At 39.7% G+C, this 26,238-nt stretch overlaps 1 protein-coding gene across 1 annotated transcript in view; it reads right to left on the reverse strand.

The window, feature by feature from the left end:
- Positions 1-26,238, reverse strand: part of mlphb (melanophilin b) — a 58,359-nt gene that overhangs the window by 23,316 nt on the left and 8,805 nt on the right. Inside the window, exons 3-9 of the mRNA XM_050049900.1 lie at positions 18,331-18,552; positions 13,849-13,988; positions 10,533-10,574; positions 8,125-8,180; positions 5,524-5,616; positions 4,243-4,384; positions 1,787-2,025 (exon numbers count right to left, since the gene is read on the reverse strand). Coding sequence (XP_049905857.1) covers positions 1,787-2,025; positions 4,243-4,384; positions 5,524-5,616; positions 8,125-8,180; positions 10,533-10,574; positions 13,849-13,988; positions 18,331-18,552 — 934 coding nt within the window. The remainder of the gene's footprint in view (positions 1-1,786; positions 2,026-4,242; positions 4,385-5,523; positions 5,617-8,124; positions 8,181-10,532; positions 10,575-13,848; positions 13,989-18,330; positions 18,553-26,238) is intronic.

Consider the following 26,238-nt stretch of genomic DNA (forward strand, 5'->3'; position numbering starts at 1 on the left):
GCGGCTTGAATTTTTTCCAAATCAGTATCAAACGGACAGGAAGCGAAAACCGTGTGTAGGATGAGTAACTGGTGTCTGACAATCAAGCCTGTTTTTGATGTCTGACAGGCACATGTCTGGGCTGTATGTTTTCTGTTTGTGTCTCCCAGTGTGCTGCCCAGCTGTGAAACAAATTTGCCATGACACCAGATATTGAAAGTGGAAATCAGCAAACGGCCAGGTGGGACTGAAACCGCTGATCCTTTTATTGTCATGGCTGCCTTCCATCACAGAGCTTTATCACCTCTGTTTTCATATTCCTTATTTTTAATAACTTCAAAGAACATAATTTGATTCAGTTAGTCCCAATCATATCTGAGTTATTAATGTTCCACAGCATGTCTGAATCAACTCAAAGACACATGCAACCATAACTGTACGGCACATGAGGACACATGTAGGCTCACTGACTGCTGACAGCAGAAAGAAAAGCAGCCTGCTCAAAGTCAGCCAAACTAATGGTAAACAAAGTCTGTTTTTTATCTGCTCCCCATGAACAGATCAGCAACAGTTGTTGTGATCCTTTCCAGGGACTGAGTTGTATGCTATCACATAAATAGACACTGATGTCATGTATGTAACCCTCCTCTGATCTAGCAGCTGTCTGCCCTACATCACTCAACGTGTCAGTTTGATGAACTTGTGTGTGTGTGTGTGTGTGTGTGTGTGTGTGTGTGTGTGCGTGTGTGTGTGTGTAGGTGTGTGTGTTAGAGTTCCAACATGTGCTGCTCAAAAGACCTGGATAAACAGTTCATTAGCTGCTGTCTTTCAGATATATGACTCCAAACCACACTTAGTGATTGTACAGATGATATGCGTATTGTGCCAGATTTTGCCTCTTCTTTACAACCCAAACAGGGCAAGATTAGATTATAGTTTTGAGAGTTACGTTTATAGTTTCATCTTGCCATTTACTGCCCATTTTAATGATGCAAATTCCTTCCAACACAGCATGGGGCAGTGAGCTCAGAGCTATACCATGCAGTCAAATGTTGCCAGTTGAAGTGTTCACATTGTCCTTGGCTCCCCTGAATATACTATTAGGTAAAGCTAAATAAATAAATGAACAAATACATAGATAAATAAAGATTAAAAAATCTACTGGATAGCCTCACCCTTCGTCGATTTCACACTTTTTAGTTTGATTCCAATGCTGGGGTAATACTGACTATTGTTCAGTTTGTCCCCCATCAACATGTCAAATAAAAAGGTTTTCTTGCGTTTAATGCCTCTGGGTTTAAATGCTTTTTTTTTTTAGAGACTGTCAAACTGTTCCAAGGAAGAAAAATCTTGAACATTAAACTTTCATAATCCATCAATAATAGCCATATGGGTTTTATATACATCAGTAAAGTTAATTGATATCAGACAGAATATCCTTGCTATGATGGGAACTGATTATGTAAGGAGGTTGAATGTGAATTAAGTTTCTGATTCATGTGTTTGCATGTGTTATGAGGTGTGGAATAGGGTACGGTGATCAAACCAAAAAATTGGTTTTGATTCCATACCAAGTAGTACCAGGGCCAGAATCACTGCTGTTGGTACTTTTTTATTGTTAAAAGCAACCAATGTGGGGGAGAAAATGTGTCATGATTTATGAGCTGAATGCATCATTAATAGGCTACTTCAGAAAAACATAAAAAATGAATTTATGAGTGTCCCAAAGCCATCTGCCAAAGAAATTTAATGTCATGAGGATTTCATATGATGACTGAAAGATAATAATATGCATGATATTAAAAACCTGTGGCGAAGGTTTTGGTGAGTTCAGGCTCTCCTGGGAGGTGTGGCTGCAGTGGCCCAGATGAGACTGGTAGAGAGGGTAGTGCTGGCAGTGGTCATCTTCCTCTAAGTCATCGGGGCCGGGCAGATAGCTGCTGCTGCCCCGGGGGCCCCAAGCACTTCCACTGCCACATGAGGAGTAACTGAGCTGGGAGATGGAGTGAGATGGAGTAGGTTGGTTGTCTGGGTATGCAAGGTTATCTAGAAAAAAAATAAAAAGGTAAATTAATACATAAAATGAGCAATACTGTTTCCACATTTATTTCAGGCAGGCAAAAATAAATGAACATGTGATTTTTAGTATTATTTTTTTCAGGTATTCAGTCAGTGCTCCACAGTATGTTAGGCTGAAAAAAACATACATTTTGAACAGTCACCATGACTATTATAACAGAAACATGACCAGTTGATCCTGATAGCACAGTTACATAAATAGCGGCAAGTGTTTGTTAGACAGCTGAAGAAGAAATTCTTTAATTTCCTCCAGCTCTGTACATTCCTCAGGCTGGGTTATTTCATAAAACTGTTTTTTTGCTAAAACGTAGTGACAAGGTGATCACAAGCAGCTAATGTCATTCTACACAATGTAACACATATGGCACATGTGGATACTTCCCAAAACATCTAGACAGTGCCCCTTTTTGGGGGATAGAAAACCCACGATGCTATAAATAGCAGAAGCTAGTTAGTTAAAAGTTTTTTTGGATTATAATTTGAATGCATTTATTTCTGGTTAAACAAATGTTTATTACAAAGACATGCCCAATAATTGTTTTGCAACCTTGCCTGAGCCTGAACAGTCGTGTACTATGGGGTGCTGTTTGTAAAGTGGCTCACGCTGAAAATAACATCAACATTTTGCCACATTTAGCTTCAAACAATGTTTAAAAAAGTGTTGTGAATTTTTTAACGTCACCTTTTACCACATTTACAGCAATATTTGTTAACTTAGAAATATATTGAATAGTTAAATCTAAATATTAAATCTAAATCTAAATATTAAATCTAAATGCTAAATCTAAATCCAAATGTTAAATCTAAATATTAAATCTAAATCTAAATGTTAAATCTAAATGCTAAATCTAAATCTAAATATTAAATCTAAATCTAAATTTAAATGCTAAATATAAATCTAAATATTAAATCTAAATCTAAATGCTAAATCTAAATCTAAATGTTAAATCTAAATCTAAATATTAAATCTAAATCTAAATGCTAAATCTAAATATTAAATCTAAATGCTAAATCTAAATCTAAATGCTAAATCTAAATCTAAATGTTAAATCTAAATCTAAATATTAAATCTAAATCTAAATGTTAAATCTAAATATTAAATATAAATCTAAATGTTAAATCTAAATCTAAATCTAAATGTTCAATGTTAAATCTAAATGTTCTGGGTGAAACTAAATATTTAGCTAATATGCAACTTCACACTGCCGGTCACTGGAAGTACCAAAATAAAAGCTTGAGATGGTCAGACTGTGTTTATAGAATCAAATAACGAATTAAAACCAACTTATCGGGGGAAATGGACACTTGAGCATACATTAGCGTGATAATAACTACCTAAAATAACAAAAAACATGTTTGGAGAAATTTTATTTGATGTGTACTTTGAGTTGTTAGTGTCCCTTCCGAGGGAATCGCCTTGTTGTTTACAAATACTTATGGGTAGAAAACCAGCAGAGTTTAGCTATATATATATATGAATATCTCACATTTTTCATGTCACTATATCACCGTTTAGACTAATCTGGTGTTTGTAAAGTCTATAAACACAATGATTGAACAAACATTACTATTTCTGTGTGCACGTTTTGAAATTAACTAGCTAACCATTAGCTGTTAGCATGGAAGAGAATACAGTCTTGGTCTCTACAGCTAATTTCCTCCATCATGACAACTCACAGGGGGTGAATTTTTAAATAACTCATCCCGTTACATTTTATTAAGGCTTAAAGTTTTGCATAATTAAGGGTGGTCTGCCGATACTGTCTCCAGCATCTGAGTCAGATAAACCCCTCACTCATCCACAGCTCCAGCCTCTCGCCCAAATATGGTCTCTTCTGGCTCCAAAAAACCAAAATGGCTACAGCTGAAATGTCCATCTCGAGTCCACAAACTGATGGGTGACGACAAGGCATCTACATCCATTATTTTTATAGACTGTGGTTTACGGAAATAAGGCGTTTTTGTTTTAGCTAGTTAGCCCTTTTAACTGTGTGTTTCTCCAAATAAGTTAACATTGTTACTAACACTACAGTGGGTTCCTTTACACGTTACTTGCTGCTGTCACTAGGTCTTCATTTGTGTGCTGTAGCTATGTGTAAATTTGTTGTTTTTATACCCACATACTTTAGAGAAGTTTGTTGAAACCTTTTAGGTGACCCGAGATGTGTTTTGTCCTTTCCTTACCTTGCTGTGGAGCCATTCCCAGATGCAGACCTTTGCATTGCTCCTCCAAAATCTGGTGGAAAACAGAGGCCATATCGGCCTCAGCAAGCATTGACTCCCTCTCACCTACATCCATGTCCATGATGTTATGGGAGACTGGGGCCTAAGAATGAGGATGGAGAGTGGTGAGTGCTATTGTGACAAACTGTTCACTGGTACAGAGGAGCTGATGATGCTCGTACTGATGCTGTTTTAGGGTTAAATAGAAACTCTGTGTCAGAGAAAGAAGGCTGGTGTTGTCACAAAGATATGATTTAAAAAATTAGGGTAAAAAAGAAAGCCTCAGGAATGAGTCCTAAATCTCGGAAATGAGTTGGCATTTTTGTACTCCCAGTTCTCTCATCTCAAAGTCAACAGCTTTTCTGAAGGGGTTTTTGGCTAGATGTCTACAGGTAACACAAGCTGAAGAGACTTTCACATTTTGTTCTATGACTTACATGTTAGTAAATACCACACTCTTGAATTGTGAAGGTTTTACATGTCTTAAAAAAGGCAGTTGCTAACAAGTGGCTAAATAAGGCTACAGAACATCGTCATGCCATACATGGCTTTACAGCCTTGCTGTGGCGGCAAACTAAATAACTTTTCTTGTATTGATTAATAATAGAAATAATGAAATCAAACAATGATCATGAAACACAGTGGGCTACAATGACATAATGAGTGGAGCTGGTTCAAGTTGTGGCACAGCAGTAATGTTATGTTATGAGTTATGTTAAACTGTTCAGATTTTATAAATGTGACCAAAGCTATCTACAGTTATAAAATTACAACTAAGCTGACTAGCCTCTTGATTTGGTGTTCTTCCTGGCAGTAGTTTGATGTGTTGATGTTTAATATGTTGGTTGTGGCCAATAATGCAACAACTCTGCTTTTACAGTTCATCACATTTAATTTTTAAGAATTTATTTGCCATGTGATCCCTTAATGATACAGCCATTGTGACTTGGTTTCATGTGACTTGTGTCTCTTTATATTTGGTGAAATGCTGTCTGGTCAAAGCATGCTGTTAATGAGCTGACACAATGTGTTTGTTTCTGTGCATACTGGGATGAACACAATGAGTCCAGACACGAAAATGAATGAATAATGTAATATTGTCTTGCCAAACCAGACAATGTTTAGTGAAGAAAGAGAACAGAAATGAGCTAAAGAAAGAACAGACAATGGGCCCCTTGTATGAAGGCATGCAAATTAGTTTGGTTTGGAGAAAAGCTGGTTCTGGTGTCATTCAGCCTCTACCTGGTTTGGCCGTCCTCTTGAATTGATGAAGTTGTCAAAGCCCGGTTCAAAATCAAAGGGATCGACAGTTAGCCGCCTTTTGGCCTTTTTCATCTTTGGAAAGCAGAAAGGGAAACACCATCACCAATAGAGAGGAGAGAGTAGGGAGGTAAGAAAGATGATTCAAATAAACAAGTGTAGACCCAAGGAGAAAAGAGGAGAGGAGAGGATAAGAAGGATTCCTAAATTCTCACCATTGCAAAACACCAAAATTACCAAAATTAAGCACGATGGAAATGATTTACTAATTATTTCTTTTGGCGAACACATAAACAGAGTTTGTTCCTCTCAAAATATATATCTAGCAGTCTTTAAAGAACCCAGAAGGATGAATAACAACAGTTACTGAGGGTATTGCTAGAATCTTCAGAAACACAACAAAAAATTGTCAGTTGCACAAAAAAACAAACCAAAAACAAACAAAAAAAATCATCTGGCAGCCAGAAATGACATACAATATGTTTTTGCTCCTTTTGTCAAACACAAGCAAAATATAAAAGTGGTATTTGTATGAAAATATAAAATTGGAAAGTTAACTAAATAAATGCCAATCTAACTAATAATTCATTCATTCATTCATCTTCTAACCGCTTCATCCTCTTGAGGGTCGCGGGGGGGCTGGAGCCTATCCCAGCTGACATCGGGCGAGAGGCAGGGTACACCCTGGACAGGTCGCCAGACTATCGCAGGGCTGACACATAGAGACAGACAACCATTCACGCTCACATTCACACCTACGGACAATTTAGAGTTATCAATTAACCTAGTCCCCAATCTGCATGTCTTTGGACTGTGGGAGGAAGCCGGAGTGCCCGGAGAGAACCCACGCTGACACGGGGAGAACATGCAAACTCCGCACAGAAGGGCTCCCACGCCCGGGATCGAACCGGCAACCCTCTTGCTGTGAGGCGAGAGTGCTAACCACCACACCACCATGCCGCCCTAACTAATAATACTATTTTTAATAATACTACATTGTACAAACTGAGCATGTACATATGCCATTTTTGCTTGGATTAGGAAAAAGTCTTGGGAACTGAGTTAAGAATCTTTTTTAATGTGCAGCAGATGGAATAATTTTTCCTCCAGATGGTTAAAAGAGTCTCTCAGAACAGTGGCAAGTGTTGTTAAACAGTCTCGGTTGCTAGGTTTATATTTTTTTGGAGAGGGAGACATGTATATTTAGCACTTTTACTTAAATGTGACATTAGAAGAGAAACAAACTGGGGCTAGCAGAATGTGCTATATGCTATTGGGCTATGTGGCCAAGAAAGACAGGGTCTCAGGTTGAAGCCCTGTGTTGTTAACAGAGGAGCCACTCTATCCAAGAGTCCTTGAATAGGACACTGAATCCCTACAGGCTCCACAATCCACCATGTGGTTACACTGTAACACCTCTAAGTGGATGAAAATATCAAGAAAGTTTCTGGTCAGGGATCAGTGAGGTGTTTCAAAAGGCAATACTATAGTTGGAGCAGTAGAGGGCACTCTGTCTAAGTGAAAATCAAACAAGGGATGCAGGAAGCACCACATGGCCTTCTTGTAGTCAGTCTTTTTGCAACATCCATCAAAAGTCTAATCATATAAGTTATAAACAAAACCTTAATCGGGAGGCACACTGGAAACAAAGGCAAAGCATCCGGAGACCCAGCACAGCCCAAGAGTCCTGTCAACATTTTTTCTACTCAGCAGGCGCTGCAGTGATTGAAAATAAACAAAGCTTAGCTCCCTTATTACACAGAGACTGTGGTATAAACAATAGTAGTCTTGGTTTTTATGATGAATTCCAGTGGACTCAGTGTGCCATTTTTACAATCTCAGGACTTGAACCAGAGGCTCTTTCAACTCTGCTCTGCCTCTTTTATGTGTGTGATTATGTATGACAGCTTGGTATTTACCCACAGTGCACCACCGTCATTGCCGGTTGGACTGTGCCTAACCTTAGTCATCACAAGCTGTCAAGGCATTCCAGTTGTGAGGGGTGGCCTAGATCACATAGATAACCTGTGTAGAAAACACCTCTGCTTTTTAACACAGGAAGGAGCCGTCAGCATGACAAAAATCAGAGCTGAGCACAGTAGAGCCTTGCAAACTCTGAGTTCTTTCAAAAAACATGTGCATGCAAAATGCTCATTTGGACTTGAATGTTTTGCAGATGAGATTTGGTTCCCCTCACTGGAATATCTTTTAATTAAGAAAACTGAAACATGTTAGGTGTGGGCAACAAATCAATACAACTGAAATGAATCAGGTAGTATTTGTGGGTTCTTATGTGTTGAGGTCTCAACATTAATAAAGCGAGAAAAAACCCGAACTGCTCATGTTCTGCTGTCTGGGAACAGATAGGTATCTGCTTCTTGTTTTATGATGCATATCACAGGAATGCCTTCTGCTGGCCACAGACTCACTAAAACTTAAGTACCTACAAAATAGCTACAAGCTGCCTATTCATTTAATGTTCTCAACAAGCAAACAAAGATTAGGCCGTTAATAGGAAAGCATAGGGAAAAGAACCGCATGTACTTGTTCTTTAACCATAATAGAACAAGCTAGTTTCCATACCCCCTTGTAGTGTTGTGAATCCGTTGTGTCCATACTGTTCTCCTCATACCCATCTGCTGATAAAGAAGACAGACATGTTAGTGTTAACCTGAAGCTTTTAACAGTAACTGAATGAAATCATACTGCGCAAAAAAAGTGTATGATTTCTGTAAAGTAATGCAGTACACAAATAAAATAATCTGGTATTTCTCTGTATGCCTGCATTTGTGAGCAAACCTAAAGTCACACAAGGCTGACTTAGTAGATAATTACACCTCACATTACAAAACAGCTACATAACAGTTAACCTAATAACCTTTGTCTTTACAGCAAGATGCAAACTGCAGGTCATGCAGCAAATCAAATGCTCTTTTTTCCATCAGGCAGATGTGTGTTTTCAGCCCCTCTTTATGAGCGTGTTTATGAGTGAGCTGCAATTCTACGTAACAGTTCCCTGTTGGATAGTGAGAGGGAGAGGAAGGAGACGCTGGGAACAACAAAAGCTCCAGAGATGTGTTCAAGAATGAGCTTCCCAGATCAGCCAATAAAGAGATAAACTTGAAAGCCTGAGCAGAACAACAACATTACAGATTAGGTTCATGCACATTACAATAAACAGCTGCGAATAGTTACTGCACTAATACTCATTTCCAACATGAATCAATTTGATAGACTTTTGCTACATCACTCTGAAATAATCTGCAGGAATTTTTTTTTGCAGATGGACACAAAAAAAACTTCAAGCACCATTACTGTTATAATTACTACTACTACCTCTAATGATAATGATGAAGTAATAGAAATACTTGCCACTAACCATATTTGTTTTAAACCTTGCTGACTCTCCCTGACTAACACTTCCCTGGCTCTGCTTTTCTACTCTTGATATGCCAATGTGAATAAAAGCCAGGCGAGCCATGACTGTGCCAGCCTAACCAGAACCATTTGGTCCATTCCCAAACCGCTGTACCCGCTGTATGTGACATTCAAAACTGCAAGGTTTATATGGATCACTTTAATAGTCTAATGGGAATGTTCAATACTAAGACTAAATTTCAAATTACCCGGATTTACACTATCATTGTGTTTATTCATTACCATCCTAAATATTGTGACTAAACTGTTAGTAAACTAGGCAGCATACTAGTAATTAAACATTCATGTGATTCCAGAATGGATCCTATGAAGACCACACACATGGCTGAGTAAAGCCTCGATGGGGCCTCTGGGGAAAATTTATTGGACTCTAACTGACCACTTTTTGTGGTCATATGGTGAAACATGGTTGCGTATAGGAATGTGAAGGGCCCCTTACTATGACAACAAAACAGGTAACACGAAGGACCCACCTTAAAGTCCCCAAACAAATTTGCAATTAATCAAGTTACAAAAAACCAAGTAGCATTTGATTTATAAAGGGCTACATTGTCTGGGTGGCAATCCAGCCTTGACCACACAGACTGACTGAAAGTGACTCTGAAATGTCTGACAATCAGTGCACACAATGTGAACAGCACACAGCTGTAATTAACAGGATTTGCCACATAGTGCAGGCCCCCAGGAAGTGTGCTGTGGAATTACAACTCCTGGGTCTGTCACGTGATGCCATTGGGCCCAGAAAGACTTTTTCCCATAGACTTACATTGTGAAAGAGACAACTGTTTACCAGTAGATACATTTGTTTGAGTGTTAAATCCCCTTGAAATGACTCAGTCCACTATCAGGATTAAATCCATATGGTCTGATAACATTTGGAAATTCTAGAAGAGCTGTGAAATTAAATAATTTCATCCCCATTTAAATTAGTGTAGTGCTAAACTAGAAGAAGCTGGCTTGGCCAGCAGAAGTCTCTGGTGCACTTGCGCTATGGACCCAATGTGGAAACTGTGCAGATCATCCGAGTAATTTTGTACACATACATAGAGCTTTTTCTGGCTTCATGCGCCACTGAGCAACTTTCATAGGAACAAAATGGCTCCAGCTTCAATGCACAAAATATATTAAATATAATGTGCTTAACGTGATGTTATCAACGGCTATTGCTAACAATGGCTAAGTTAGCTAGAACTGTCTTGGTTTTCCAACTTCTTGTACTGGCATGTGTTCAACTTGAGTGCGTCATGCCCAGCTTCAACTTCTGACTTCTGAGGTAAATGGAACACAGCAAATGCATCAGCATATCAGCATGATGATGTTAGCATTTAGTTCAAAGCACTGCTAAGCTAAAGTACAGCCCCACAGAGCCGCTAGCATGACATAGACACAGCCTTGTTTTTAGGCTACTTGAGGTAATATTTGGTAAAAAGCAACAAACTATTGAATAAAAGAAGAAAAAAAGAAGAAGTATATTCAAATCAATAGAGATATCTGTCAACAATACCTGACCTTTGCTTATGATTTGGATTAGTCATTTAGTTTAGTCTACTTACCGTGGACCTCCGGTATGCTCTGTGTATCGTATTCATGAGGCTCTGGAAAACAGAAAAGATGAAACAAGACACATCTTAAATCATAGTGTTTAATTACAATTTGAATAGAAAATTGATGAGGTTAGTTTTGCAATTTTGACATTCAGTAACTGTAATAAATAGTTCAGCAAATTCGGGATAATTCAGGTAGTCCTTACTTTCCACATAAAATTATAATCAGAAGCAGAAGCAGCAGTAGCACTTTTAAACTGAAGAGTCGAGGTCAGCCAACTAATTAAATTAAACTCCTTTTAATGCAGCGTATGTGAACAAAGGCTCTGTTGTTAGCATCAGTGTTACAGCTCCCCACGTGCACAAAAGAAACTGCAGAGAAAATAGGATGACACCCTCCGAGCTTTGGGGGCCCAACGGACCACAGCAGAATACATACAGTAAAAAGACAGCAAAAGAATGTGTGTGTGTCTGAGTGTACAGTCATGCATGTTGACTTTAATCCACGTGGTCACATGAATGTCCACATGTGATGAGTTGCAGAGCATTTTAAACGTAATGCATCTGTTAACATGCATATTTATGGCTGTATTTCATAAATAAAGCTTGCATCTGTGCACCCTCTGTGAGCTGGATTCCACATAAATACATGACAAACAAAACTTTTGTTCGCCCTCCCTCTTTCTGTCTCTTTCCCTGTCCTCTCTGCTTCTGGTCGGTGGAGCTCTGCAGGACTGAATCCTTCAATTCCAGGCACAGAATGGGAGACATGTGACTGGATGATCACAAGGCCCGTCGGGCTAAGCCAGCAAACTAACTCGTTCTGTATCCTGTCCCAAAATTCTCGAGGGTGACTCAGCGTAAGCAGTACCAGGAGTCCCGGCTGTCCCTCATAACTCATTGATCTCCTGATGCTATGATCTCACTTGGAGACCTGCTGTGTATAATAATGGTTAAAGCTGATATACAGTGTGCTTCAAGGGCACTTGTTTTATATGCTATGGGTTTGGCCAGAGGATATTGGCAATGCTGCGTGAAGGACTTCAAAAAGAGAGCAAAAAGTGCTGGAAAAGTTTTGATGAGGCCTCAATACCGTCACTGCATTAGACTTTAAACACCAGCAGCAAACATAAACAGGGCTTTTCACCACATGAGTGTCTCTGGTAATAATGTCTAAAGAGGTACAGCAGTCATTGTAAATGTCTGACAAGGCTAACCTTCCAAGTGCACTGGTCAGTTAAGGACAAAAACCTGACATTGGCGGACCTGGCCTGAGCCATAACCAGGCCTGAGACAGCACTCGGCACAGCTGTGAGGAGCCAGAGCCGGAAAAACAGGAAAGATGGAAGAGATTAAATCCCTGTGACAGATTTGGCAGACTGTTGATGACGGCTTACTATCTGAAAAAGAGAAAGGAAATTTAATTCTTGTGACTCAGTGTCAGAAAAATGAAGGGTCTCATAGACGTGTGGGCGACACACAAGAAATACAGCGATGGCTCTTAGGAAGATGTTGGTCCGCCAGGAGCTGCCAGAACAGCTTTAAGACTCCTTGTTATAGATTCTCCAAGTGTGTGGAGGGCTACTGGAGGGGTGAACACCATTCTTTAAAATTATATCCCCTAATTTGGTGTTTTTATGATAGTGGCGAGTACTGTCTGATATCCTGTATGTGGTCAACCTTACAACTGAGACTTGGTAACTGCAAAGGCATTCATTTCAATAATGTTCATGCTACTTGCATTAACATGAAGAACTTGTTGTTCATTTAGATAAAATGAGCTTCTCTTAGAAAAAGTAGTACACCACCAAGTCCAATTCTTAAACTTTAACTTGACAACTGACACAACCCACACATGTGACGCACTTGTCATGGTGAGGTTTTACCAATTATCAGATGTGGGAGTGTGATTCAGTGGGCTAATACACATTCTCTATGCACTTACAGTGCAGTGTGCAGCTGTTGCGTCTCCTTGAAGCCTTTCATTTTTTGGGGATTTTTAATGGTAAGCTCAAGCTGACCTCTAGCAATGCCCTGCGACTCAACTTTTGACCTGCAGCACCTCCAGAGGACTTGTAAAAAAACTGAGTGGAACAGATGGAAATTTTTTATGATTGGCTCTTCAAAGTCACCTTGACCCGACAACTGACATTCTAACTCATTTGTAACCTTTCATTTGCACTGCTTCACATTCATACAGATACTCCCACCTGGCAGCTGCTCAAAATAACCACAGTTTCTGAATGTAAACCACTGAGCAGCTCCCGTCAGCTGGGGTTAATCTCTTTGCTGAAAGGCCACAGTGACAGTATTTGTTAAGTAAAGGGGTGTTAACCTAGCCTGGCATTGCCAGACCCAATTCGCAAAACGCAAATGGGTCTGGACACGGACTGTGCATTTCCTCTATTCCCGAGGGGCGGTGTCAGCGGTTGTCACTCAAAGTGCCCCTTCACGCAATTGGAATAACGGAAAACCAATCAGAGTAAACGAAACGCGTGACGTAGGCTAGCACAACGCAACTGTAATCAGACCAGCAAGCAAGTGCAGCGTGCAGCGGAGATGAGCTGTGATGATGTCTGGGAAAGAGTGTTGCCGTCTTTGCGGATTTCCTCCTCACTGTGGACTCCGAGTTGTATGGCTGTGATTCCCAGCTTGGTCGCTTCCCTGACCTGCTCCTCCATGAGAGCAACTAGTGAAGAAACAACAATAGCCACTGGGTTTTCGCAGAGTCCCATGTTTTTCCCGATCAACGGAGCCAGTTGATAAATTAAACTTTTACCAAACCCCGTAGGAAGGACGGCAAACACATCCTTTTTTTCAATAAAAGCTTTCAGTGCAGCCGTTTGTTCTGCTTTTAAAGAAAATATACATTCCAGTTCGTTCAACATATTTACCATCGCAATTTCAAAATCAGTAGCCATGTTGGTTGTTTACGAAATGCATTCACTCCGCTCCTTGTCCCTCCTATTCTGATGACGTGATTTCAAATAGCCCGCTCCAAAGTAATAAAAGGTTGTGATTGGCCCGGTAAGCCAAAATTGATGCCAGAATTCGCGTTTATGATTCCATGGCCAGACTGAAATAGAATATGAGCTTGCGAGATCAGGATGGTTTCACCAGGCTAGTGTTAACCATTCACTTACCAATTTTCACAAATGGATCAAGAAATAAAACATTCCAGATACAAGTATTTAAATCACTTTATAAAGCAGGCATTATGTAGGGAAACTCCTGAAACCTTTCAAAAACCAATTTTGTAACAAATCCTCACATTATTTTCTGTACAGAAAACCACTCACAAAGGCATTTTGATAATAAAACTCACCTTCAAGGTCATTCTGGGAGCAACTGGGTTCTCCGCTCAACCTCTTGAAAAGAGATCTCATCACCTTGGCACTGCCGAAGCGCTTAAAGCGGGCACGGACATTTTCATGGTACCACTCCAAAGTACCAATCTTGAGGATCCTGTTAAAGGAAATTGAAAAAGCAAAATTGGTACTAATGATTTCATACATAGATCATCAGTGTATTACCAGTAATTATGTGGTAATAAAACATTCCTACAACAGACACTGAATATGCCTTTTGTCATACAAAGCAAGAGCAAGATATTGTTGACTGCTATGTTGAAGTTCAGGTTGAAGCATGAGATGCATAGCATGATATTTTCCAGACACTGGCTGAGTTCAGTGAAAGGGCTTTTCAGTGCTGAGCCACATCTGAGCAAACAACGGTATAATGGTTACATATGGAGCTGGAACGAGCTGGCTGTATTAAATTCTATTTTAAATACACGTAACTCATGTACTGCACATTAACAAATATTCAGACCTCAGTCGAGCTGCCAAGTCAGATCAAAGTGTTTGCCCACTAGCTGCTGAAAAGCTAACAAATGTATTGATTAAGTGCTGTCATACTCACAAACACATCACCGAGTTTATTCTGGAACTATGGACTTTAAAGCATAGCTCAAGCATCTTTTGACTTAGCTTGTACTTTGCTTTCATTTTCTTTCAAAACTATTATCAAATTTCCATCAATAGCTTTGCGTCAGACCCACAGTGTGCAATGACATGGATAAACTACCAAACACCATGGTTTCATAGTTTTTTTAGTTTTCACAGATTACTTTACAAGAGAGGTTTGTTATAAAAATACAAGGCCAAGCTGTATAGCTGTGCAGCTCTCCAATAGAGTATTCATAAGCCAGTAAACCCTTCAATCCCACTGGTGACTGGTGTATAATTTTCAGTTTACTCATAGCGTGAAAACATTAGTTTTCATTCTTTTATCATGATTAAAGGCAGGTCAACAGAGATAACCAGTAAAGTTCTAAAGCCAAAGCCAAGGCCATCACAACTGTGTAGAACCACAAAGGCACAGATTAAAACATTGAATTTATGCATGTTTCTTCATGGAAGTAATAATAATAATAATAATAATAATAATAATAATAAACTTTATTTATATAGCACCTTTCAAGAGCATAAAAGTCACAAAGTGCTTTACAGAGGCAATAAAGCAAGAAATATACATATAGACATAAAACACAGTAAAGGGAGAAAATAGACAGAACATATAAAAGAAAAAAGAAAAAGAAAATCAAACAAAGGCAAGTCTAAACAAATGGGTCTTTAGCTGCTTTTTGAAGGTGTCCACAGATCTTAAATTCAGTGGGAGAGAGTTCCAAAGTTTAGGTGCCACAACCTCAAAAGCGCAGTCTCCTTTGGTTTTCAGCCTAGAACGAGGAACTACCAGCAGGCCCTGATCTGAGGACCTCAGAGACCTGCTGGTGACATAAGGCTGCAGTAGATCTCTAATGTAGGCCGGTGCCTGACCATGCAGAGCTCTATATATGACCACAAGAACTTTAAATTGGATCCTAAATTTGATGGGGAGCCAGTGGAGAGCAATTAAAATTGGAGTCACATGAGACCTTTTGGGGGACCTGGTCAACAGTCTGGCAGCAGCGTTTTGGACTAGTTGTAGGCGATCCAGAGACGATTTGCTGAGGCAGGTAAAAAGAGAGTTGCAATAATCCAGACGTGACGAAACAAACGCATGGATCAACATTTCCATCTCTGCTTGAGACACAATGGGCCTGAGTTTGGCTATGTTCCTCAGCTGGAAAAAGCAAGAGCGGATCAATAACTTCACATGTTGGTCCAGAGTCAGAGCTTGGTCCACAGTGACACCAAGAATTTTTACAGATAATTTAACCATTGAGGTATGAAAACCTAGACCATCCTTGATCTTAGAGACAAGAAATAAGGATTTCTGTTTTATCAGAGTTAAGCTGCAAAAAGTTATTGGCCATCCAGTTTTTTATAGCTGTCACACAGTCATTTAGAGCTGACAGTATAGCAAGGTTGTGGGGTTTAAAGGAGGCATAAAGCTGAATATCATCTGCGTAGCAGTGATAAGAGATACCTTTAAACTGTTTTATTATTTGCCCAAGGAGAAGCATGTACAAGGCAAATAGAAGTGGACCAAGGATCACCATCTTTTCCACAAAGAAAGACAGAAAATTGTTACATTCCTCATCAGAGAAAATTGGTACAGCAGGTGATGCAGGGGTAACAATATTACCAATAGTCTCAAATAACACTTTGGGATTACACCGATTATTAGACACAAGCCTGGAGAAATAAGCAGCTCTGGCATCCTTCACTGCATTATTAAAAGACGCTAGAAGAACCCTTTAAAATAAAGATAGTGGACATGCAGTTGAGTGGATTTCCATAGGCGCTCGACCCTTCGACAGTCTCTCTTCAGAGAACGAATATTGTCATTTATCCAAGGAGAGGGCTTGATCAGGGGGCCCGCCTAGTTTTAATAGGGGCCACTTCATCCAGTACAGTAAGGCAGTGATCATTAAAGGAATGTAGAATGTAGAAGGCAGCAGAGAACTTTCCAGCAGAATGGTGGTTAAGGATGCGAGAGCTTATAATACGTCGGCAGGGTAAGGAATCCAGATGAAAAGACAAATCAAATAAAATACAATTGTGATCAGTAATAAAAAGATCCTCAAGGGATAAAGAATCAATATTCAAACCTAAAGTAAAAACAAGATCCAGAGTGTGCCCTCTATTGTGTGTAGGGCCTAATACATGCTGAGTAAGGTTAAAAGACTCTGTGATGTTAATAAAGCTAGAGGCAAAATTGTCTGAAACATCATCAACATGTATATTAAAATCACCAGCAATGATAAATCTGGATAGCTTAAGAATAGAGGCCAAGAAGTCAGTAAGTTCAGTCAAAAATGAGCCATTTGGGCCAGGATGACGGTAAATTAAAATACAGTAAAATGGATTTTTACGTCCAATTTTAATCATTTGAAGCTCAAAGGTAGAGAAAGACCCAGTGCTCACTGAGCGACATACAAAGCGGCTCCTGAGCACCGCAGCAAGTCCTCCACCACGGTCTGAGAGTCTGGGCGAGCTGATTAAAGTGTAGCCCTTCGGGCAGAGCTCAGTGAGGGGGCCAAGTTCCATATTCCTCCGCCAGGTTTCCGTCAGGAAAAGAAAGTCCAAGTTTTTAGACAAGACAAAGTCGTTTAGCACAAACGATTTGTTCGCTATGGGGCGTGCATTAAGTAGCGCCATTTGGGGAGGTGAAGACTCCTCGCAGTCGGCGGGGGAAACCCGGGGCAGGGAGCACAGATGACGCGGACTCCCTCCACCACACCGATGTATTCCACACACTGGAGGGGCCGAGATCAGCTCCCCGGCCGAGTCAGGAAACACAGGTCGGAGAACGGAGAGTCTGACAGTCGCATCGATAAAGGGAGATCATTCCACGGAGTAAGGCGAAACATTAAGCCAAGGCTCATCAGAAGAGAACGGTGCTGTTTTCCAGCGACACCTCGCCTCCAGAGTCATCTTAGCTTCACCTGGACTCCGGCCCTTCTCCCTCTCCTTCTTCTGTACTTGCGAGAGCCTTGAAGCTGCAAACCACTGCGGGGAACGCCAGTAGCCACTGACACGAACGGAGGCGCCGAGGATTGTGGGTGACTACTCCAAGGAGTGGAAACACCATGATCCACCATGGATACCTTGATGAACAGGAGAGTCTGATGATCATACACCCGAGCAGCAAATCCATCGTTGACAAACAGTAGAACGAACAGAGCAATACAAAGAACAGGTAGGAGCCCACGGGAAAGCCGGGCAGCGGCAGAGCCAAACACAGGCGCCATCATACCCGGAAACGTGTTGTGTTTGTGTTGTGATGTGTTTAGGTCACAACCATGCAAGATGCTGAAGTGCCTTATTCACTTTAATGTGACCTCTGCAAGAGCAAGAGGGGGTTTGTAACGTTTGTCCAGGCTAGATGTTATAGATGAGCACAACCATCTCTTTTGACATGTTGAGTTTAAATAAAAATCCAACACCACCACCCAAAAATAAAGAAAAAAGAAAAAAGGGGATGCATGATAATATCGACACACCATCGTTACCGGCTGATATGAAATGAACATCATCTGCTGGTGGGCTATCATGATAAAAGTATGCATGTATAATATGATGTTAATTCCATTACAGAAGAGACTGGATGATCACTAAAATTAGGTGGGGAAAAATGTATCAATATTGGTATTGGTAAATGAGTTGTTATATGTCGCCATATCGGATATTGGCAAAAAATCCAATATTGTGCATCCCGACACTTGTATCTTTCACATAGGGCTTGGCACTTTCTGAATGGGTCTCAGATTTTTTGGTCAGATTTCTCATCTTTCAACCATGGTGCTGGCTTCACTTGGAATCACTACAAGTTTCATTTTTTAAAATTTGTCATTTGTTACCTGGTCATGCGACAGGGATCGCACACCCAGCCCTGCTCCTTCTTGTTGTAAAGACTGCAGGACTTGCATATGTACAGCTGGCAGTCCAGACACTGACGCTTGCTGTTGACCAGGAACTTGAAGGGCTGGAGACATCGAATACAGTGTGACTCAGTCAGGCTGGTCTGGTTGCCCAGCAGCTCTCTCTTGGTGTCTTCTTTTTCAATCTTGGTCTTTAGCTCCCTGCAAAGACAAAACAAAGTTGTTCACTGCATACAGTATGGTGAGAGAAGTGTGTATAAGAATGATGACTCAAATTTATTGAGTCACAGGGTAATGTACTGTAGTTAAAAGCAAGTAGTTAATATGAAAGCAAGAGAAAACATTTTACTGAAGAGCAGAGGAGAGACCAAGTCATTGTTTTGCAAGTCACAATTAAGTCTCAAGTCTTTGCACTCAAGTCCCACACTTTGAAGATAGTCACAAGTATTTTCAAGTCAAAAGGCTCAAATCCAAGTGAAGTTGCGAGTCAAAGTTAAAGTCCAAGTTGAGTTGCAAGTCATCAGATTTGTGACTCGAGTCCAAGTCATGTCACTTTAGTCCATACCTTTGCCTAACGCCTGGGCCACACTGCCTGTGTTTTTGTTTTTGGCACCAGTGTTAACAGGTTAGAGCAGTCACCATGCGCATGTGAGCAGGGCTGCTCAGGTGTGGTCTCACCTGCTTCTGCATGACACGCACAGTTTCAGAAAAAATAGATAGCGCAAATGTTTTTTTTATAATCATATTGACATTATACAAACTTTCACTACAGTTTCAATGTCTTTATCTGTCACAGACATGAAAAAATTGAAGTTTTTCTTTTTGACTTAACGTTTCCTGTGTCCATTTCAAAATAAAAGCCCTATGACAACATTTCTGTCAACAGAATCATTTTCTTTGTTAACACAAGGCTTTTTTTGGTGAAATATTTGCAGAACCATATTGACCATGACAATGCAGCGTCTTACAGAGCTCCATAAATGAGTGGCATACTAGTTATAAATTGTGGAAATACAGTAGTTATAGCAGCAGATAGCTCTGCAGCAGCTGAAAAGTGTCCTTTATTGACTTTCAAATAGGACCTGTTGCACTTACATGACTTCATTGTGCCAATGTTACCCTCTGGTTAAACAAACACTGATAATTGTTTGCAAATCAACTTTGAGCAAGGTCTGTATTTGACATTGAAGCAGTGTTGATTACTGCAGGTCTACTGCTAACTATATCTTGCATATAGTACAGTAAATGTGGCTGTGACTCTGAAACAGAGAAACACTTACAATTTTGCTCAATGTGACTGCAGGAATAAGTTCTCAATAATCTTTTTAATTGTACATTTTGGGACAGGAAATTGTTTTGCAAAACTGTTTTGGGAGTTGAGACTGGCTTGAAACATGGTTTGGACACTGTTTATGATTAAACTCAGCCAGATTTGGTACCATCCTGCTTGCACAAAGACCAAAACAAAAACTTCTGCTCACTTTATTTGGCAACCAGCACAATGACTAAAAAGGCCACACAGAAACACTGAGCAGATGGATAAATCAGTGTTTGCCAAGAAATAGTTCTGCCACATATCTCCTCATAAAAACCACAAATGGTCATTTTTACATTTCCGTCAATGTATGGGTACATAAAATAAGGTTTTTTTTCCAGTTTTGGTCAGAGCCAGGCCAGCTGTTTCCATCTGACTTCAGTATTTATGCTAAGCTAGAAACAAAGCCAATAAACACATTTCCACAAAATATTAAACTAATATCTGTTCAGCTGAGTAAAAAAAAACCTTATACCTTTTCATTATACAAAGATTTTATGAGTCAGAAAGCTGGCTGACAATTATGAGCAAAGAGATGGTCTTCAGCACATGGATGGCTTCTTTTTGGCAACTTTGTGTCAACATTGTGTCAGCCTTGTTACAGGGGAAATGCAGTAAAGGCAGAGAAAAGCTGCAGTGCTTCTCCAGGAAACATTTAGTCCTACTGCTACAAATAAAAAAAAAATCAAGACAGATTAGAGCTTAACTGCCTCGAATAAGCAAACTGTTCCACTAAACAATCTCATGAAAGACATGTTTACAGATCTTTTGAGTGACATTAGCGTTGGAATGTGTTTATTTTTATATTCTACTGAATTTACTTCTCTACAATATGTATCTACCTGTGCATACGTGTGGCCTGTATATGCATTTACACATGCCTAAGTCTGTCATTTGGGCCCAGTCTCATTTCTTATTTGTACCCCTACCCCTTGTTTTCAAGTGCCCCTTTGCTCCTTGGATAGAGTTACAAGGGGGAGTAGTCTTCCCCTATGAAATGGGGTAACCCTTCAAGACCCTGATACATCATCTGTATCGTCATTGTCATTGATGGCATTTACGTAAACAGATGTGACTATGGCAATAACAGAATTATCACAATAATCTGATAGAAACAGAAAAGCAAGGGCGCTTGTAATAAACTCATAACTTAAGCTTCATGCTGTCAATCACTTAAACAAATCATCTGATAAAACCGAATACTGCTTCATTACCAGGCCACTAACGATGCTCTGTCGGCTAACGTCAGCAACCTGTGCTTCTACCCTGCCAGTCTGCGTTGATCTTAGAGGAGCAGTAACAAATGCAGCGACTTTACTGCTGGACTTAAGTTAAATTTCAGGCATCATATGCCATCTCAGGGGGGATGTGACTGGGGAATGTGGGGGAAAAGTGGGAATGTGATAAACAAATCAGCAAAAACAATCTAAAGATAGTTAGCTACTTTTATAGCTACCGAGACACAAGCAATCAACAATATCTTTGTTTTGCTTGTTATTAGACCGTATGTAAAGATGAACGACATGACAGCCCCAAAAGTGAAGCCAAAACAACATTCGCGGCTGCGCAAACTCTGGCACCAAATAACATCAGCAGCGCAAGATGGCAGCGGCCATATCTGGGATGTTTTGGCTTAATTTTTGTACAGAGGGAGGAAGTGGAGATGCATTGTCCATCTTTATATACAGTCTTTGGTTGTTATAAAAAAAACAACCATCAAATGTCGGAACAGCATTAAATTAAGATAACATGGTTATCATCATATAATTATTAAGAACATTCATTTGTCAGTTTCTTTTGTTGCTTATTCAGCCATCTTACTGATGATTTCTCATGAAACTTGGTTTGGAGTGTGCCTCTGAACAATGACAGTTAGGAGGGCCATGTAGCTCTATCACTTTGCCCTACCACTAGACCTGAGTGGCATCACTTCATGAATACTAGTTCTGGTAAGTCTGATACAAGGAAAAACAAAACCAAACAGATCTCCCTGGCTCTGTTGGTGGAAAAAAAGAGCAGTAAAAGGGTTTGGTTGTTTGGTGGAAGACAAGCTTTTGCTCGAGTTCTCACTAATGATGGGCTGTAATGAGTTTCTTAGCAACATACTTTACAATCTTGTTTTTACTTATTTCAGGAACATGTTCATTTTGAGTAATTATATTACAGTTAGAAAAGAAATCTATCCCAGCCTTTAATTTGTTTTCCTCTCTATAAATCAACACTTTGTTCTTGTAGCCACACTTGGAGTTAGCTGAGGAGAAACGCAGAAAAGTCGCTCTTTCTTAGATTGTTCTCACTTCATTCATTTTAGTAATGTCTTTTGGGAATGACTAAAATTGAGGTCAATGATTATGTTTTTAAAATACTCTGTCTTCAGCTAATAACTATATCTGTGCATTTCAATGAGTGCTGTAATAACTTAAGACAAATGCTACTCAAGAACTTCAAGAAGCAAAACAAAATCCTATTTAAACAAACCCATATTTCCTCTGCTCTGTGTGACTTGGCGACTCATTACACGTGTGTTATTATGAATGATTGCTTTGAGACAGACTATTCTCTTCAGCAAAGTTTGGAGTAAACTTGTGCTGATTGTTGGAAAAGTAACTGCCTCACTCAGCGCTGTAAGATGCTGACGGTAGTGGAGGGGAAAAATTCAGATAACAAATCCCAAATGTCGCACAGCGTGGGTGGAGTCTGGCAAAACACCCACCGAGGATGAGAAGATGCTTATTGTTTATTGAAGCTTTTTTTAGGCCATGCTTTTTAAATTATAGCCCAGATCATCGGGGATGAATTGGATACTCCGTAAGAATCCCATAACCTTTTGCAGATATAGCTGCTGCTGGCCATTAGCGACGTGATTTAAACGTAATATCTGTTAAATCAGGCCCTCGTCTGAAACATCAAATCCCACAGATCTGGTATACAAGATGGTCTTCTGTGGCTCAAGATGTGTGCTGTAGGCAACTTCCAAGCTTTCCAAGCAGCGATACATGGCTTTGCATGGTCAAATATCAAAGAAAAGTGAGAGTGGTGCCCTCTGCAGGGTTATCTAGGGTTTTTCAAGGTTTGCGGCAGAGTGACTGAAGGCTCTAGTGAGTGTTAATAATTTTTGTCAAACTAAGATTTTGGTTCTTTGATTTTGCTGACAATTGTGTTGATGAGCTGGTCATGGCTTTGCACTCAATGTAAGAACAAATAAAATGTAATACAATGAAACATTAAAGCAGTATTAACTGATTTTTGGCCACTTGGGCACAACAAAACAAGCTGTAAATGCCATATTTCCGTATTGTAACCTTATAAAGTTCAGCCAACATGTAAGCAAAAAGTTGCCTATTTACATATCCACAAGACATATTATATTTATACCTATGTGCCACATATTTGCCTGATAGCATTCATTTCGAACAGTGTATCTGGCCACCTGATGAATGTAAGTCCAACATTCACTCTCCTTTCGGCTCTATTTTGGTCTGAACCAACTTATGAGGAAAATGTCTGTTGGTGGGTTGGTGTTGAGAGGGTAGCGTTCAGCTGTTTTATTAGAGGTTTCTCACTGAAAACAGCTGCCTGCTGCTCCGCGAAATCACACTTGTAAGAGAACTGAAACTAAGGCTGTGGGCTTTAAAACCAAAATAATGAGCTGAAAGACACTAAAATTAGAGGAACGTAAGCTAATACATACCTTAAGCTAATGCGTACAGACTGCCTGATATTGAATTTCTATATATTTTCTTTACTACATTTAAGATGGCAAACATCTTATTTTGCATTGATACTCAGCCCCTCCTTGCCCTGTTCTCTCTTTCTGTTTATGAGACCAGAAATGAGACAAACTACGAGAAAAGCTAAATTAGCTAGCTAGTTAGCACAACCTACCTCACTCCCCATCTAGGAGATTACTTCACTGGAGAGAGAGTGGGCTGTACCTCCAGAGACGTACCTTCAGCTTGGCTGTAGCAACTAGAATTTGACATGACTAAATGTGACATTAATCAAACTTTAATACAATAACAAAAGTGCTATTGTTTTGAATGAGAGACCCCAGTGTCAGGAATAACATATTGTGTATTTAAATGGAGACTGCAGCCCCTGATATCTTAATTTATTCCAAAAATACTGCTTTTGATACGTCTGTAATTGTCAATACACTGATTTGCAACAGCAGATTTTTTCTTGGTAACATTTAAATGCTTTTATACACCATTGTAAAAGGCTATCCTGTAAAGTTTTTGACCCTCTGTCGTACCTTACGACTAGTTGTTTTATGGGTGGGTATCATGTGTCCTTATGCATGTGCACATGGGTGACACTGATCCCCAGCTATTCCACTGCAAGCTACTAACAAGGATGTAATCAATGCTGGGTTCAAACACTTGAGAAAAGCAAATGTTTGATAAGGAAGGAAGGAAATGGATTTTATCAGTTTCACAAGGATTTGCAACACTGTAGAATGCTCCCTTTCAACATCAGTTTTTCTTTAATTTGTTTAGAAAGTGTACAGCGTTTTGAGTCCAGGTTGGCTCCTCATCAGGTACAGAGGCATTTTGGACTCAGCACAAGGACCAAAGAGATGTGTGTGTGTGTGTTTTACACACCGACTGATGGAAATTGATTCAACCTGTTATAGGACCTCGGGGATACAGTGTGTTTTAGTGAGCAACATTTAATCTAAACATAAGTTTTGTCTGTTCATCAGAAAACTCCACAGGGAACCTTTAAGGTGAGAACTCACATTTATGGTCAGAAACTGTACAACAGCACTAGTGAGATTTCAAGAAGATCAGACTGCAATTTGTCTTAAATGAGATTGTTTTCTTTTCTTCTTTCATGCTGTAAAAAGTAAAAAGTCATGATATAAAAAGTTGACATGACTAATTTTTTAGGCAGTTTTACCAAATAATACACCAGAGAGTGTCCTCAAAATCCTCACTTTCCTGTTGTATTTGATTAAAAGCAGGTACTGCAGAGTTTATGCTTAACTGGCAAAGCTCAGGAATCCGGGTGCGGCAGCCAGACGTTCACTTACGCACAGACAGCTATGAAGACCAAAGTAGCTGAGTGTTCCCATACATGGTGATCTTCTCGCCATGTCCGTTCACACAAATCAATTCAACTTCCTGTGTCGGACATTCTTAACCGAGTTTGAGCTGCTGTGCTTATCTCGGTGTTTCATCTTAACATCATAATCTCATATTCTCCTCTTTGCCTCACTCACATGTCAGTGCTAGCATTTAACAAGTTACCATATACTCCACGGGGGAATGTGAGAATGAGAGAGAGATAAAAAAAGAGGGAGGCAGACACACTCTGGAACAGATACACACAGATGTTAGACAGAGAGAAGGACCCAGTAGCTGCATATTAGCTGTGTAGATAAGTTTCCATTTGAATTTCTTAAGACAATTTTCAAATAGCCTATTAAAATAAAACTGTAATGTCATTTAATGAGGAAACCTGGGTTTGATTGATGGATAAACTGATTTTTCTACAAATTGTGCTTTTATATTCTGTGAAATCTTTCCTCACATGACTGTAAACTATCCATTTCTGGCCCTAGCAAACATTAGTCACTTATAAATCTGCTGCAGCTTAACTTAATTTAGGTTTCCGTTTCAAAATTAAATACAAGTTGTTTTCCATCTCTGTGCAGGAAGCTAAAGCCTTTCATTTGGAGTTCTGTTTGTGTCCATCTGATAAATGCAAATCTAATATTCACTCTTCATTTAGGGACTAGTCATTACTTCAGAGGGGGTGGGGATGGTGCAAAGAGGGGGAGGCATATCAAAAATTTTTTAAAGGAGAAGTCTGGTATTCTGCACCACTCTATTTCATCATAAACAACCCAGAAATGGGTCTCAAAGTGCAAAATATCGGGGTTCTCCTTTAAGCACAGGCGAGGGGCTTATGTTTTTTATTTTGGCTTAGGGAAGGGATATACAACTTTAAATGTCTGTATTCTGGAATTATTTTTTTTCAGCAGATTTAAAAACAAAATATGCCCTCCACACCTGCCAGTTTGGAAGGCATGTTTTCTTTAAAAATTGCCAAAATTACACTGTTTATCATAGCCAAAATCTGTATGAATTATCAGTGGATTTTAAAATGTCTGAGGGTCCCTGGACACTTCATGTGTGACCAATGCTTTCATCAGAGAAAAAAAAAAACATAATCAAACCTAAGCTTAAAATGGTGGTATTTCCTCAAAATCACCTTATTCTGCGTGTCATTACCTGAAACCAATGCAGAGATACCAAAACTGCAGTTCCTCTAATGACCACTTGAGGCTAGCACCAGAAACAAGTCTGCATGTTAAAATGGCAACTTTAAAGCAGAAATAAACATGTTTACATCTTGATGGCTTTGGTCTCTGGAGCTATTTTATCCATTTGTGAAAACTGTGTGGGGTTGGATATTTATATAACTCCCTGTTCACATTTTATTACGGCTTAAAGTTACACATAATTAAGGGTTGGCCACCTTGAGTGACAAGCTGTTTGCAAGATGTCACCACAGTGTGTGAGTCAGATCCACCCCTCACTCCTCCTCAGCTCCACCCTCTCATC

Source organism: Epinephelus moara, chromosome 7 (genome assembly GCF_006386435.1).
Source record: "Epinephelus moara isolate mb chromosome 7, YSFRI_EMoa_1.0, whole genome shotgun sequence".
NCBI lineage: Eukaryota > Metazoa > Chordata > Actinopteri > Perciformes > Serranidae > Epinephelus > Epinephelus moara.